The sequence below is a fragment of the Anolis carolinensis genome, chromosome 5 (assembly GCF_035594765.1).
Source record: "Anolis carolinensis isolate JA03-04 chromosome 5, rAnoCar3.1.pri, whole genome shotgun sequence".
Taxonomy (NCBI): Eukaryota; Metazoa; Chordata; class Lepidosauria; order Squamata; family Dactyloidae; genus Anolis; species Anolis carolinensis.
The window spans coordinates 88578571-88596125 of NC_085845.1; the positions used below are offsets into that span (position 1 = coordinate 88578571).

Sequence of the window (17555 nt, forward strand, 5' to 3'; positions counted from 1 at the left end):
GATTCCAGTACGTGTTAAGAAGACTGGACTGGGACTTTGCTTCAGATGTAAGTTTACCTGGGTTGCTCTGCAACGGAGGGCTGGAACTATGTGGGTTTTCCTGGACTGCACTGTTATTACTATTTTTAGCTGCTGTTGCCTTCGTTGCCTTGGCTCTTTGTGCCAATTCGTGGACCTAGGATTGATGACTACAACCTCTGACCCTGGACTGGAATTCGACCCTGTTTCTGCCTTCGCTCTCTGATTAGTCTACCCATGGCTCTTGACTTTTGGCTTGCCTCCGGACCCTGCTGCTGTGTCCTGTCCTGACCCTGGATCAATCTGACGACGTCTCTTCGCTCTGAAGCAGTTTGCTGCTGTTCCTGCTATTTCGACTCCAGACCAGTTTGACCAAGTCTTTTTGCACTGCCCCTTTAAATCTCCAAAGCCTGTTGCTTGCAACAAAGGGTTTGGAACCATTCTTTCCCTTTTGCACCGGCTCCGATTTTGTTTGCAAGCTCTTTTGCCCGGTTTTAGTTTCTGTTTAGAGCCTTGTGTTTAAACTACTAGCTAGTGACTCTTGGGAGTTTCCAAGTCTTTGTTTTGTTTTGGCTGCTTTTCCAAGTCAACTTAGTTTGTTTAGAGCTGAATTGAAGCACCTTTTGTTTTATCTGAACTATTTGCTTGGATAAATCCAGTTTGGTTGTTAAAGCATACTTTTTGATATATTTTTGTTTGGACTGCCTTTAAACACTGAAAGTTAAGTGTTTAAAACCATCTTTTGTGTTTGTGTCTATTTTTTGGGCTATCTCTTGAATAAACTCTGTTTTGCTCTCAAATTGGCATCTGACTCTTGACATCTAAACTGATCCAACTGCAACTTGGAATGCTGGATTTTTATTGTTCTCTTTATCGCAATATTGTATTTAAAAGTATTGGTTTGATTTCTGTCAGTTCATCATAGTTAACTCTTTGAAACATGCCTAGGTTGAGATGTGTTATAGACTTTTATTTTTTAAATGGATTAAACACTCCACTAGAAGTTTCTTATGTATGCAAAAGCCTTGCTCATATCTCTCCTGAAAAGGGTTGCAACCATTTTTGAACATTGATGGTAGGCATGGGGATGGGAATTCAGTGTGCAAAATTACAAATTTAATTCTGTCTCAGGTGGGGTTCTACTGCACTCATTAAATCTGAAACCTAAATGGATGCAGACTTTATTTAATTGCTGGAGATAACCTAAGAGTTATTGTTCTTACATATTCTTTGAAACTTTCAGAATGTAGAGAAGAAAGAACCTTTTAGACATATATTCAGATAAATTCAGACCAGAAGTACTACACTGTATCATAAATCTTTGAGGTTCTTGCTTCTCTTGTACGTTTTCTGGTCTTCATCCTTCCTTCTCATTTTGATAGCAACTTGAAAAAAAAATCAATATTGTATCCACCCATATGACATACATGGCTTCTAACATTTAAAAAAGGATCCAGCCAAAATACCAAACTAAGCAAACTCCAGTTAATATAGGGTGACATTGCACTGCTACATAATTGTGTTATAAACTATAGCCTACTATACAGAGCTGCCCTATACAAAACTTATGGTTTTCAAATTGATTATTCAAAACATCAGTTTCAGACCCTTAAAAAAGACAGTGACAGAAGATACGCAAAGCAATGATTCTACAGGTACATAAACACGGAGATGGGAAGGTTAAAGGTTTTCAAGTGCAACTTGGGTAGCAGAACATATTCTGCTGGCGCAGAATACTTTTTGTACCTTGCACGTTTACAGAATGACTTAGAATCATTGTGGCAGAGTAGGAGATACATCATGGTAACAACTAGAGGATTTCACAAACTAAGACTTTTCAAATAAAGTGGGAGAAAAACAACTCTATCTGCTGCACAGCAACAGAGATCTGATGAAATGACATTACTCACATCTAGCCTGAAGTAGTGCTTCATTTAGGTTGGCTTTAATATAGTAAAAGCTGTAGGATGGTAATACCAAGGCCAAGCTGTAGATGAAAAAATAGTTATGAACACTAAAAACATAGCCATAAATCAATATAAATGGTCAGTTTATGCATGGAACATTCTTCCCAAATTTTGTAGGTATTTGAAATCAAATGACAAAATTATTGATGAACAAGTCTCTTTCAGCACAATTATAGTACTTTCAGATACTGTTTTAACCCCAGAGATTCAATAGAATCCTGTCATTTTTAGTTTCATGACATATTTTAAATTGTCATTCAACAAATGTGAGTGCCTCACCAAGCTATACATTCCATGACTTTATAGGATGCTGCAACGGCATAAAAAATCCTGTATTTTCTGAGTGTAAGGACATACATAGATTTGAATATCTGCATTTTCCGTCCAGTTGCATGACTATAGTATATCTGTCTATATAGATGTCAGATAATTGGTGACTTGTAAGTGTAATTCAATTATATTTGCACATCCAAACAGCTCAGTGTGTATATTATTCTGCCTTTTGTTTAATATATATTTGAATACTAATGATAATAGTAACAACTACAAAAGAGAAGGAATACAATTAGTCTTCAGAAACTCAAACCTTTTACACAGTTTTTTTGCAGAAGCATTTCCCAACTTTTATAACTATTGGGCCTTATTTGAGCTTTCAAATCCTCCAAAGGAGCTACACTGCTTTTTATTCCCACTACTGCAGTTTTCACTTTCCATTAATATTGAAAGAAATGCTTGAATCCCGTACTTATGCGGTACTGGAACTCCCTCCCCAATAAGGCACAATCCTTACTGGCCTTTAATTCACAAATTAAAACCTTTTTTTGCCAGGCCTTCCCAAATGAATGATAATAGGCACTTTCAGTCTGATAAATATTTTGATAATGCATGACAAATAACTTCAGTGACCGGAGGTTATGGATATCTTTAAATGGTGCTTGCTGTAAGTTTTTAAATTGTTTTATTTGATATGTTAATTGGGTTTTATATTGGAATATGGTGTTTTAACTGATTATGTATTGTGGTTAGATGTATTTGTATGAATTTTATATGTTGTATGCCACTTTGAATTCCACCCCTGGGAGAAAAGTGGGATAGAAGTGAATAAATAATGATGATGATGATGCCAATGAAAATCATTGCTGTAGAATACCAATATTTTGTGCAAAATAAGTCTTGAATGACAAATTCTTGTGAGCCTAGAAGTCTTCTCATTAGCATTTCTTAATTCTAGAAAAGCATTGATTTTTTTTTACAATTTGAAATAGATTTTAATTTTTCCCCATCATTAATAATTATAATAATAATACTTTATTTTTATACCCCGCCTCTATCTCCCCGAAGGGACTCGGGGTGGCTTACATGGGGCCAAGCCTGGATAAAACAGCAAACAACATACAATAACATCAGAAAATACAGACAGAAAGTAAATTAAAACTCTAAACATAATAAAATAATACATATATGTTTAAAAAACAATCATGGTAAAAACATGGATTTGGCACCCAAGTAGATAAAATAAAATGAACTGGGTAAAGTGCAGAGTGAATATTGTAAACGTGGTAAATGTTTAAGTGCTATCGTCAATAGAAGAGCAACTTGGGTGGGGGAACCCTGTGACTGTAGTACACTAATAGGGCAAGATAATGTGCAACCAAATAAGGAAATTGTCGAAGAAACAGTAATCACAAAGACACATCCAGCCTTTTGTCAGATTTTCAGAGACTGCACACTATCATATTTGAGGTGATGACCTTCTACTGGTATTTTAATCTATAATATTCTAGACACTACCTTTTATGTCATTTTCTATTTGCTGTTTTATAGAGATTGATCACCAAACCATCTTTCAAAAAAACCTTCAAAGGCAGCATATGAGGGTTTTCAATAAGATTTCTTCTTTTAAAATAACTTTAATATGTAAATCTATGTTTTTTAAAAAGTAAAAAATGTATATGGACATATGGGAATAATAACAGTAACAACAACAACAACAACAACAACAACAACAATGCCTGCCCACTCCCAAGCTGTGGACTGAGTATTGCTACCCTAAGGCAGCATCCCTTTCTAATATGTACAAGATTCTTTATAGTTGCCTTCTTTAGCTCTATAAAAGCAAAGAAGGATAAGTAGCTCATATTACAGCAAGTGTGTGTAGTGGCAGCTATGGAATATTCATTCATCTCCCTCCTTAGCACCTGGATAGTGTCTTTGTTGAGTCACTAACAGGATGCCAATTAATGTCTTTCAGAAAATCACTTCACAATTTGAACTTGACTAGAGTTTGGAAAATTGCTTTTTAAAGTTATCGCTCCCAAAGCTCAAAGAGTTTGGCTATGGGGAACTGTAATCCAAAAAAACAACTTTCCCTAGTTCTGGACTCCATCATAGAGAAGGCATTCTGACTAACATCTAGAGGCAGGTAAAGTGAAAAGAAAGCTTCTAATGATAAATTTAGCCAACAGACAGGTCTCCATGGAAGAGGAGCCTGTCCTGTGGAAGGCCACAATTAGAGATGTAAGCAACTTTTATAGTCATACTTATTATTACAAGTAAATATAAAGAAATAATATCCTAAGGAAAATTGGTAATTTTTTAAAAAAAGAAGTGTAGATAGTAAAAGATATTTTAAACTATGTATTATTACCTGTAATCAGTACCGTTTACAGCCGTCCATGTGTATGTTCTGTTTCCTTTGTCAATGTAGCGCTGAAAATATATTGGGCAACAAATTTCTTAAATAAGCTTTAAGATTTAAGAAAATATATTCTATTACCATATTTACTACATTGCAAACGTGGAAGTGTGGCTATATTTCCCCCTTTTGAATAAGAGCTGAAGTTCTTTTTGAAAATCAGTTTGGAAGTTTATAGAGATAGGATCTCCCTTTTCTAGACATGTGAAAGACTTCAAAGCAAAAACCTTGTGGTTGAAAGTGGGCTAGCTACACATCCAGCATATTCTAAGGTCCTTATAACATTATCTTTGGTATTCTAACATTACCAACAAGATCTTTGACTGAATTTTAGAGAACTGCTTCTTGCTTTTATCAACACTCAAATGAGACTTTGCTTAATGTGATCCATCTTATTTGACTCAGAAAAAAATGATATACTGTTTGCAGTCTGGCTCCAAATATAGAGTAACAATGATTTCATTTTTGCCTTGAGTTGACTTAGAGACCAAGAATACCATAGATGCTTCAATCAGCACTGATATATGTTACAGTGATGAAGCACATTTTGGAATGATTGCATGTCATTCATATTTAAAGGCCCATTGAGATAGTTTAAGCACACTTTCTTCATGACTAAAAGGTGAACAGGTAGACCTGTGCTATCTTTTATTATTCAATATTTTATATTATATTTGTATTTATATGCATACTTTCCCATTTTAAAAAGTTGATTTGATGCTAGAGTGAGAGCTGAAAAATGTTATAGTAGAGCCCCACTTATCTGGCCTCCGCTTATCCGATGCTCTGGATTATCCGAGGCAGTCGGATCAGCTGTTGCTCCAGCACAGCAGGCCTCTCCCATTGGAGCGTCCGGCCTGCACCGCCGCATCTCACCCCTCCCAGCAACATGCAGTGGGCTTCTTCGCTCGCTGGGAAGGGCACGGGGCCCTCTGCATGTTGCTGCCTAGCAACAAAATCCCTGAAAAGAAGCCTTTCAAAAAGAAAAATAACTCACCAGGCCTCCATTTTCCCTTTTCCGGTCATCTTCTGGATCATAACAATGACGCATCTGGAGGGGGGGGGAGAGCGATTTTTCTCCCCCCCCCCACCTTTTCCAGGTGCATCATTGGTACAACCCGAGAGAGGGCCAACGGAGAAAAATGGAGGCCCGGTGAGTTATTTTGCTTTTTAAAAGGCTTTTAAGGGGTTTTGGCAGGGGGTGGAAGGGGCTGTCTTGGGTTCCAGGAGACCAAAAATCCTGACACAGCATTGTGCATTGGGATCGGAAATTGTACAACATATTCCCTGGGCTCAATTCACACAGTCCCTGCAACTGGAAAGACATGGTTCTTTTGAAAGACCCGTGTCTTTACAGTTAACAAATAATCTCGGGCAAAGGTGAGTTTCCTCCTTTGTGCCGAAACCATTCGCATTTACCTGAGGCATCTTCTGGATGCCCTTCTTAAAGAAGCAGGCGCTCCTACTTCTAAGGGGCTATCTGGATGGGCCTTAAATCTCCACATCCAGGGTTATGAAGATGTTGTGCTTCTATCGATGTTGCAACACAGTTTTCCATAGCTGACATGTATACATATATTTAGATATACATTTAAGAGAAATACATAAGAAATTAAGCACTCTGAGAGTATTCAAAATGACAGATTAATGTATGGAAAGGAATAGCATTATGGGTAAATATTTCAATATGGCAGACCCCTCCCTACTTCCTGACCTCATCCTGCGACCTTTTGTAGGCATTTAGGTGTTCCAATATTCAGGTTCATTGTAGAAATGAGGCGTTTGGATTTGTGTTGTTGAAGGGTTTCATGGCCGGAATCGCAAAACTCCCCCCCAGCAACATAACGAGAAAAGAAAGACAGGCCATCAAAGATCTCAACTCAGATCCTGAAATCATCATTCTTCCAGCTGACAAGGGGAATGCCACAGTAATCATGGAAACAAAACAATACAAAGAAAAAATCAGACAACTTCTAGATCCCACAATTTACAAGAAACTGAAACAAGACCCCACTAACAAAATCACCAGAAAAACGAACACTCTAATCAAGAACTCCTCCATTAACTTTGACATACGCCAACAGCTGTGCAAATCAGAAGCCCTCCCACCCAGGCTTTACGGACTCCCCAAAATCCACAAGGACTCCATCCCACTCAGACCCATTGTAAGTGCCATTGGATCGCCGACTTACAACCTGGCAAAATTTCTGGCTACACAGCTACAAACCCACATTGGGCTCACTGCACATTATATCAAGGACTCTACACACTTTATAGAAAAGATCAGCAACCTCAATCTAAGCACCAAGGACATCCTGATCAGCTTTGATGTGGTGTCCCTTTTTACCAAAGTCCCAGTAGCTGACACCCTCACACTAATCAAACAAAACTTCCCAGAAGACATCACAGCCCTGTTTCACCATTGCCTCACCACTAGCTACTTTCAGTGGGACACTGGATTCTATGAACAGGAGGATGGAGTGGCCATGGGGAGCCCTCTCAGCCCAGTAGTAGCAAATTTCTATATGGAATACTTTGAAAAACAGGCCCTAGAAACAGCACCAAAAAAGCCAACTGTTTGGTTCAGATACGTAGATGACACCTTCACGATTTGGAGCCATGGAGAGGAAGAACTCAGCAAGTTCCTGGACCATCTTAACAGCATCCACCCAAACATCCAATTCACCATGGAAAAAGAAAAGGAAGGAAAACTGCCATTTCTAGATGTTCTGGTCATCCGCAAACCCAATCAACAATTGGGCCACACAGTTTACAGAAAACCTACACACACAGATAGATACCTTCATAAAAACTCCAACCATCACCCAAGTCAAAAAAGGAGCACAATCAAAGCCCTGACAGACCGTGCACAAAGAATCTGCGAACCTCACCTCCTCCAAGGTGAACTCAACCACCTAAACTGGGCTCTACAGGCCAATGGATACTCCACCACAGACATCAGAAGAGCTGCAAGGCCAAGAACAAGCCATGAGAGTCAAGACAAAGATCCACCCAGAGGAAAGGTGTTCTTACCATACATCAAGGGAACTACTGACCGCATAGGGAAGCTGATGAAGAAGCACAACCTACAAACTATCTACAGACCCACGAAGAAAATCCAACAAATGCTACGGTCAGCGAAGGACAAGAGGGATCCTCTCTCTTCTGCAGGAGTCTACCGGATACCATGCAGCTGTGGACAAGTCTACATAGGGACCACCAAACGCAGCGCCCAAACAAGAGTCAAAGAACATGAAAGGCACTGCAGACTAATTCAACCAGAGAAATCAGCCATAGCAGAGCATTTGATGAACCAGCCTGGACACAGAATACTATTTGAGAACACAAAAATGCTGGACCATTCTAACAACTATCATGTCAGACTACACAGAGAAGCCATTGAAATCCACAAGCATGTGGACAACTTCAACAGAAAGGAAGAAACCATGAAAATGAACAAAATCTGGCTACCAGTATTACAAAACTCAAAAATCAGAACAGTAAATAAAAAGCAATACTCTGAAAACAGAGGGTTTCCAGACATGAATCAACCAAGGGCAGTTAACGACTCTAAACAAAGGATGCCCCAGAGGCAGGAAGAAGACAGCAGATAAGCTTTTCAATGCTAATTTAAGTGATTAACTACACATTCACACTGACCTCTCTCACCCTAGACTTTCCACAGATATATATTAACCTCTTTGCTTAGTTTTCTCCATACCTCACAACCTCTGAGGATGCCTGCCATAGATGTGGGCGAAACGTCAGGAGAGAATGCTTCTGGAACATGGCCACACAGCCCGAAAGACATACAACAACCCTGTGAATCACAGGGTTGTTGTGTGTTTTTGGGGCTGTATGTCCATGTTCCAGAAGTATTCTCTCCTGACGTTTCGCCCACATCTATGGCAGGCATCCTCAGAGGATGTGAGGTATATGTGAGGTTATACCTCACAACCACTGAGGATGCCTACCATAGATGTGGGCGAAACGCCGGGAGAGAATACTTCTGGAACATGGACATACAGCCCCAAAAACACACAATAACCCATTAGGATTTCTTTATAATTGCCTATCAGCACTGAGAAGTAGCTTCACAGGGCATGTGCATCAACTGATGCATGAATGCAAGCACATTATAAGAGTGCAAAATTAAAACTGAAAAAATATCTGTTCACTTAACACTGAATGAATAAATGAGAGGCCACGTGATGGAAAACATTAGACTGTCTCCTGACACCCTGTGGAAGTTTAATCAGAGTTAATGCATCCCAAAGGAGCAGGCTTATTCAGTTTTCATCATTTGAAACTATAACTCCTTGCCAGCTGTAGCATATTGCAACACTATACCCAGAGGCAAAGATTTATAGAAAGGTCTACAATAAAATCTGTAAGCTGTTGCTGTTAGTAATAATGGCAAAACACACCAGAACAGGTGTCTTCAATCTTTCTATGTGTAGTTTAATCATTAAAGAGATTCTAATTTTTAGGACTTCTACAAAATTTTCTGTGATCCTTCCCAGAATACTGTCCTCTATAGCAGGGACTAAATATTCCGAGAAACAACAGTGGGTAGAAATGACTTGATTTGATGTGAACTTTCTCTCTCAACCAAGAAAAAATCTGTACACTATTTTCAAATGCATAGACAACAGTAGAAAAGAAGATGAAAAGGTGGACAGAAATACAACCTGCCACTTCAAGAGCACTTCTTGCAATTTCCACAGAAAGAAGGGATGTTATGTCAGCTGCATTTCTGACATGCAGATGACATCTTAACAAGTCAAAGCAGCAAAAGGGAAGCTCACCCACATCATAAGGTAAATTAAAAATTCCCCCAGTAGGAAATTAGCTCCAATTTTCCTTCTTAAAGTAAGAAAAACAATGCCCGATTAACAGAAATTGAAAAATTAAAAAAGAGGGGTAGTTGAGGGTCAACATAGTGCTAGTATAGAACCACTGAAAGATTCTCTGCACTTTCTGCTTAAAATCTAAGAAGCATTCTTTACAAGTCTTGTATGTATGCAGAAAAACAACATTAAGTCCAAAATATGAATCCATACAAAACTATGCCTACTGTTTCAGACACTGAATTACCACAGGTAATCAAATCTGTGGACATAATCCCAGGAGAGAACAGAAGACAAAAAAGAAGAAGGAATGTCCTTCTATTGAGTTGAGAGCTATTAGGGACTATTTCCTCCACACATATCCTACTTCATTTTTCACATCCCAGTTAATGGCTTCTCCAGTACAATGGCTTGTTATCTGAAAACTACTGTACTTATGTCTGAAAAACAACTAAATACAGATTAAATAACTACAGTATAACCCCTGCATTTACAGGGGATATGTCCCAAGAACCCCTATGAACATCTGAAACTACGAATAATAGTGAACCTACATTTTGAGTATACCTTGGCCAGAATTGTATTGGAGGACCAAAGGTGTATCTACACTGCAGAATTAATGTAGTTTGGCAAACTTTAAGTGTCATGCCTCAGCGGTATGGAATTTCAGAGTTATAGCTTGGTAAGGCATCAGCACTCTTTAGGAGATAAGAAGGAGAAAAGGAGAGAATGTTTAAAAGCCTTGAAAAATTCCATAGTATTGAGTATTGAGTACATTTTTTTTCTTTTTTGCCTCTTTAAAAATATTTTTATTTATTCATTGAAAATAATAATTGTTATATTATTTATTCCCAGATCTATTCTCCTCCCCACTCCCATCATTTACATATCACAACAATTATATGTAATGGGTGAAATTAGAATAACTAGAATAGAACTGACAGATCTGACAGATAAAGCTATGTGAATGTTGAGCCACATAAAATAAAGTCTTGCCAAACTACATTTCTTCTATAGCATAGATGCACCCCCAGAGAAACACACAAACACTTCTGGGGGGAATTTCTTTGGAGCATGAGTAAGTGAAACCATGGGTACTGAATCAATAAATAAGGGGTTGTACATGTTGCTCACAGAATCAAAGGCTCTTCATCTTACCTCATCCTGAGATTTCACCAGTGTTCTAAATGTCCGATACCCGCTTTCTCCATCTATCATTTTTTTCCGAATCTAGAAATTTTTTAAAATAAAATAGTAAATAGAAATTATTTGAGAATCTTTATTGGCCTTAAACAGAATCCATGCACATTTCCTGAGCTGTTTTCGAAATCAGAAATGTTTTAACATTTACTCAAAACACACATAAAGTGAAGTTAAACATGATGACCTGTATGGGATTCATGGATGCATTAACACTATGGTTATGGAGCTATTCAGGGAATTCTATCCCAACCTTCTCAAAGCCCACTTACTGGGAAGCAGCCAGTGTGATCAACACTGGTCTGTTCCCCTGTCACATGGGAAACAACTAACTTCCATTTCAACCAACTCTTGTGAAAAATCCAGTTCAAAGCAGATATTGTGGATTATCTGCCTTGATATTCTGGGTTATATGGCTATGTGGAAAGGCCCTCAGTTGATTATGTGATTCTTCCATCATTATATGATTCTGAAGATCATGTTTGAATAGAAGCATAACAACATTTATATTATTAAGAATATTAAGGCAGATAATCCAAAATATCTGCTTTGAACTGGATTATCTGAGTCCACACTGCCATATAATCCAGTTCAATGTGGATGTTATACAGCTGTGTGGATGGGGCCTATCTCTCTCAGCTAGAGGATATACTTCAAATTAATTGTTGATGATAAACCAGCACACAACTGGGTCTTCTCTGGTTGGTACTAACAACTGAATTTCAGCCAAAACGAGTTGACCAGATTTTTATTTATTCCAAAAAGCAAAGAACCAGATGGTAACAAAAATCTATATATATATATCAATAATACTTGCCTCAACTTTAATATCATTTTCTAGCTCTGCATCCAGAAAATCCAGTGTCACTGGCTCCTGCGATTTGGGATTCTGAACAAGAAGGTGTTAAAACAACAAATTATATACACATTTATCACTGTTTTCTCTTTCTGAATCAAATTATTGAAAATAGTTCAAATGCTATTTCAAAAACAAATGAGACTCCTGAGACAGTAATTACTTACCACTTCAATTTTCAGTCAGGATAAAAGGGAAATAAATATACTAGAGCTTGGATGCTTTCTATAGAATATCTCTAGGTTGTTTTCTTAACCTAAAGCTTTTTGCAAATCATACAGGTAGAAGATGTAATTGAAAAGCTAGATGTAGCATCATATAATAAGAAGGAAGATAAGGATAAGAAGGAAGATCAGACTATAGAAAAATGATTCTAGAAAAGAGAATCAGAGATTCAAATTCTCTGACCCAATTATTAGTCATTATAAAAGTAGAATCACTGAATCAGTACATAACTATTGACTTTAAAAGTTCCTATTAACTTAATAGTTGAAACTTACAACTGGATTGAGGTAATTGTAGGGCAAAGCAGCTAATAATAATTAGTTAATAACAAAATTAGCTAATAGTTAATTATGAAATTAGAGGGGAAAGATGGGCAAAAGGAAGATGGGATATTAGGATGGGGAAGGGTATAACATACATATTTAAATATAAATTAACCTCTTGTATAAATTGAAGACATGTTCAGAGTCAAAACTATGGATTTGACAGGACTTGTAGATAAGGTGAGGGTCATTTCGTGGAGAGAGAAAAGCACCAATTTGCTTTGCCACCATTTTCCCTCCCAAACATGCAAAAAAGTCCTTTGCCACTCAGCATAGTATTAAAATATTTATCAAAAAAGGAATCATCAGCTTCTCTGAGTCGTGAAAGGTGAGATTTTAGTCCATCCCAGAAAAAATCTTTTAAAAAAACACTGACCCTCTCTGCTCTCTCAACAGTCCAGTGAAGGGAAGCACAAAGAATGTCACTGCCATTTTCTCAAAAAGTCAGAATTAGCACAGAGAAAGTAGAAGGGGTTGGTACTTCTTTTAGGTTCCCCTGGGATGGACTAAGCTCTTGCCTTTCACCATTTTATGCAGAGAAGGAGATGGTACTTTTTAAATATAAGAATTAAAGTATGAAATTTACATTAATTCATAGAAAAGTTGACTCCGGTTTTGGGGTCAATTTTTGGAATAAAAATTCTAGAATTATACATTAATATATATAGTCTGAAAAAGTTTTTATTAGTTAAAAGGTCCTTGCCAGTCGTTAGCAAGGCCAATACACTTTCAAATCATGTTAGAAAACCAGCCTCTCTTACATAGGGGCCAGATCATAATAAAACCAGAAGATTATAATGTAGTCTAAAGGAGCTTTCTTTAAATAGCTTTTCCATCTCTATTACAAATCATGAGTGAAGCCCTTGGTTAAACCCTTGTGCCAGCAGGAATAGATGACTTGAAGGCTGGGTTACTGATCTGAAGGTTGCCGGTTCGAATCCAACCTGGGTCCAGCTCTATGTGGGGACATGAGAAAAGCCTTCCACGAGGATGGTAAAACATTAAAAAATCCGTTTGTCCCCGGGGCAACATCCTTGCAGACTGCCAATTCTCTCACACCAGAAGCGACTTGCAGTTTCTCAAGTCGCTCCTGACACACACAAAAAATCAGTTATGAGAACATTATGGAGATCTGTCTCCTCAGAAATGGGTTGCAATGAACATTTCATTTCAGACTATTACACCTGCCTTTAACTGACAAAGCTTCAAATGTCTTCAAACTAATAGACCTAAATAATTACTTTCTCAGCTTTGTCTGAAATAAAAGGAAGATCAGCGTCAGTTAAGTTTCTCTACAACTGTATCTTGAGGAGCTAAAAAGTAGGGTGTGCGAAATGGCACAGAATCTGTTCTGTTTTCGCGTGTCCCCCATTCTGTTTTCGGGAAGATTCTTTCCCAAATTGAACTCAGGTTTCTGAATTACGGATCCGAATGGGCCCCCTCCTAATCTCCCAGAATGGGGAGCACCCAAAATTCAAAACGAAAACAGACTGGATTCACACACCCCTACTAAAAGGTACACATTGCCCCCTTGTTGATGACATATGTATTAAATTAGTATTAAAACACCTGAATTTAAAACTTCTACTTTTAAAAATAAAGTTCAGATTTATGATTTTACCTTATGAGACTGATATGCAAGTATTCCTTTAAATCACCTGGGTTAATCATATAATGCAATGAAGACCTTTACAACTGCTTTGCTTGCGTGCTGCAAGCAGTGCATGAAGAAGGAATTGTCTGAGCTCTTTCCATAATTTATGTGACACATCTCACTGGGATTTGTAACTCAGATCCAGGCAATATGGATGTGTGAAAAGGTGAGACCTAGGCATACAGTATGAATCCCTTATCCACAGATTCAATATCTATGGTTTCACACTTTGAATGTATTCCTCATGGATATGGGGGTTGTACTATATAAACCTTCACAAACAAGGTTCAACAAGGTTTCACCAAGTGAAAGCCTATGCATGTAGAGTTCCTGCCTTTAGCTATCCATGGTCAAAATGTGGAAGACAGAAAAAGGGACATAACGTGGGGAAAAAGTACTTCGTCAGATACCGATTATACAAGTTCTCCAACTTAAAAAGATGAGAGATGCCTGTAATTGACATCATACTTAGACCTCAACTATGAGAGACAACATGAGAAAACACATCCAGAAAATCACACTGTCTGATTTTTCACGAATTTATTTGCAATTTATGGTGGAAAATAAGTATTTGGCCACCTACAAACAAGCAAGATTTCTGGGTCTCACAGACCTGTAACTTCTTCTTCAAGAGGTTCCTCTGTCCTCCACTCATTACCTGTAGTAATGGCACCCGTTTGAACTTGTTAGCAGTATAAAAGACACCTGTCCACAACCTCAAGCAGTCACACTCCAAACTCCACTATGGTGAAGACCAAAGAGCTGTTGGAGGACAACAGAAACAAAACGGTAGCCCTGCACCAGACTGGGAAGACTGAATTTGCAATAGGCAAGCAGTTTGGTGTGAAGAAATCAACTGTGGGAGCAATAATTAGAAAATGGTAGAGATACAAGACCACTGATAATCTCCCTCGATCTGGGGCTCCACAAAAGATCTTGCCCCTTGGGGTCAAAAGGATCACAAGAATGGTGAGCAAAAATCCCAGAACCACACGGGGGGACTTAGTGAATGACCTGCAGAGAGCTGGGACCAACATAACAAAGGCTACCATCAGTAACACACTACGCCACCAGGGACTCAGATCCTGCAGTGCCAGACGTGTCCCCCTGCTTAAGCCAGTACATGTCCAGGCCCAACTGAAGTTTGCTAGAGAGCATTTGGATGATCTAGAAGAGTATTGGGAGAATGTCATATGGTCAGATGAAACCAAAGTAGAACTGTTTGACAGAAACACAATTCAATGTCGTGTTTGGAGGAGGAATAATGCTGAGTTGCATCTAAAGGACACCATACCTACTGTGAAGCATGGGGTGGCAACATCATGCTTTGGGGCTCTTTCTCTGCAAAGGGACCACAGCGACTGATCCGTATACATGAGAGAAGGAATGGGGCCATGTATTGTGAGATTTTGAGTGCAAACCTCCTTCCATCAGCAAGGGCACTGCAGATGAAACGTGGCTGGGTCTTTCAGCATGATGATGACCCCAAGCACACCACCTGGGCAACAAAGGAGTGGCTTCGTAAGAAGCATTTCAAGGTCCTGGAGTGGTCTAACCAATCCCCAGATCTTATCCCTATAGAAAACCTTTGGAGGGAGTTGAAAGTCCGTGTTGCCCAGCGACAGCCCCAAAACATCACTGCTCTTGAGGAGATCTGCATGGAGGAATGGGCCAACATACCAGCAACAGCGTTTGCCAACCTTGTGAGGACTTACAAAAAACGTTTGACCGCTGCCATTTCCTATAAAGGATATATAACGACGTATATGATGGACCAAATACTTTTTTTCCATCATTATTTGCAAATAAATTTGTGAAAAAATCAGACAATGTGATTTTCTGGATGTGTTTCCTCATGTTCTTTCATAGTTGAGGTCTATCTATGATGTTGATTACAAGCCTCTTTCATCTTTTTAAGTGGGAGAACTTGTACAATTGGGATCTGACTAAATACTTTTCCCCCCCACTGTATATCAGATAGAGAACTGACTGGCCTAACATGCATAAAATGTTTACGTCATACATTAGGACCTTAAAATTGTCAAGTTACAATAATAGAATCAATGTATAAGGAAGGGATGTTACTCCTTGTATAAGTTCTACTGACTTATACAATAAAATATTGCAACTGAAATAAGATATAGTACAAGACCAACGTATCATATTCCTTTGAAGCAGGTTTATAAAGGACAGTGGCTCCTTAATTTTTGGGTTACTTCTACATACTTGCCTTTTAAAAATACATACAATGAATGAATGGATGAATGGAAAACAAAATTTTGCTTTGAGTAAGAAAATAAGCAAAAATGGAATGAATTAAACAGACTGTAAAAAGAAATTTAGAGAAATAGAGCAGACGGACTTCCATACTAAGCATTTCAATGTGCCATTTTCTTATTCATTTGAACAAATAAATAAAACTCTTTATTTACCTGGACAATAAAGTAAATCAACTTTAGGCAAAACAAATATAAAATGAATAGCAAACTTTTTAAAACAAAAAATAACAATGTAACATCCAGTGTTTACTTCTATGTAAAATCAAATCAAATTCAAATAATAAAGTTCTTACATGCAGTGGAATGGCTTTAGAAGGATCATACCCAGGCAGCATGCATGAAGGCATTGTGGCGCCAAAAGTAGTATTGCAGTCCGTGTCCCATTCCAGTAAATAAATCAAGGATAAACAAAATGATAAAGAGGCCAGAAAATAAAATCAGTGGGTTAGATTCAGAATTAGTCATGCTTACAGTACACCTATCCCTGAAGCTTATATTTGGAACATCTAAAGATCTCTCATTAAAGCTCAGTTTCACCAAATACCACATTATAAATGCCTTTTAAAATGATGGTTAAGTTACAGTGAAGGAATCCCAAAGCTTTGACAATCATTGAAATGCACATACATGGAAATTAATGAAACATAAATATCCAGGAACTTAAACTTGTGTTGTATTTATAAAAAAAGCTCTTTGATTCCTTAGGTCAAAATCCACTTGGAAATTCTCTTGCACAAGCCCCTCAATCTGTACCCTTTTAGGTGGTTATTATTAAGATTTTTTTCTAGCCTGTATAATTGCTTATTATTTAGTCCATTCACAGCTGATGTACTTAAATACTGTGGTGTAAATCCAATATGGAGCCCCTGATGGTGCAGCGGATTAAACTGCTGAGCTGGTGAAAATGCTGACGGAAAGGTCAGTGGTTTGAATCTGGGGAGCGGGGTGAGCTCCTGCTGTTAGCCCCAGCTTCTGCCAATCTAGCAGTTCGAAAACATGCAAATGTGAATAGATCAATAGGTACTATTCCGGCAGGAAGGTAACGCCGTTCCATGCAGTCATGCTGACCACATGACCTTGGAGGTGTCTACGGACAACACCGGCTCTTCAGCTTAGAAATGGAGATGAGCACCATGCCTCAGAGTCGGACACAAATAGACTTAATGTCAAGGGGAAACCTTTACCTTTACCTAAATCCAATATTGCTCCAACTAAAAAAGGTTTGATATACTCTATATACTCATGTATAACTCTAAAAATGTTATTTTAAAAAATCAACTCGCAATAACTGAGCTGACTTATCCATAAGTCAATGTAAGTACAGTGCCTTAATTTTTTTTAAAGGGACCATCCCTTTCTCTGAATCAAAAAGGGAGAGCTTAGTCCATTCCAGGAGAACCTAAAAGAAGTATCAACTCACTCCACTCTTTCTACTTCAGTGCTGTTTCTGCTATTTTGAATGCATGGGTGGAAAAATGGTGACCATTA

General features: G+C 38.2%; 1 protein-coding gene across 5 annotated transcripts in view; it reads right to left on the reverse strand.

Moving 5' to 3' along the window:
• The window catches only part of cacna2d1 (calcium voltage-gated channel auxiliary subunit alpha2delta 1), a 574720-nt gene that overhangs the window by 51405 nt on the left and 505760 nt on the right, over nucleotides 1–17555 (reverse strand). For all 5 annotated transcript variants that reach the window (XM_008111505.3, XM_008111506.3, XM_062981743.1 and 2 more), the window contains 4 exons: nucleotides 11548–11619; nucleotides 10689–10760; nucleotides 4633–4694; nucleotides 1929–2005 (listed from right to left, as the gene is read on the reverse strand). In XM_008111505.3, the coding sequence (XP_008109712.1) occupies nucleotides 1929–2005; nucleotides 4633–4694; nucleotides 10689–10760; nucleotides 11548–11619 (283 nt within the window). The remainder of the gene's footprint in view (nucleotides 1–1928; nucleotides 2006–4632; nucleotides 4695–10688; nucleotides 10761–11547; nucleotides 11620–17555) is intronic.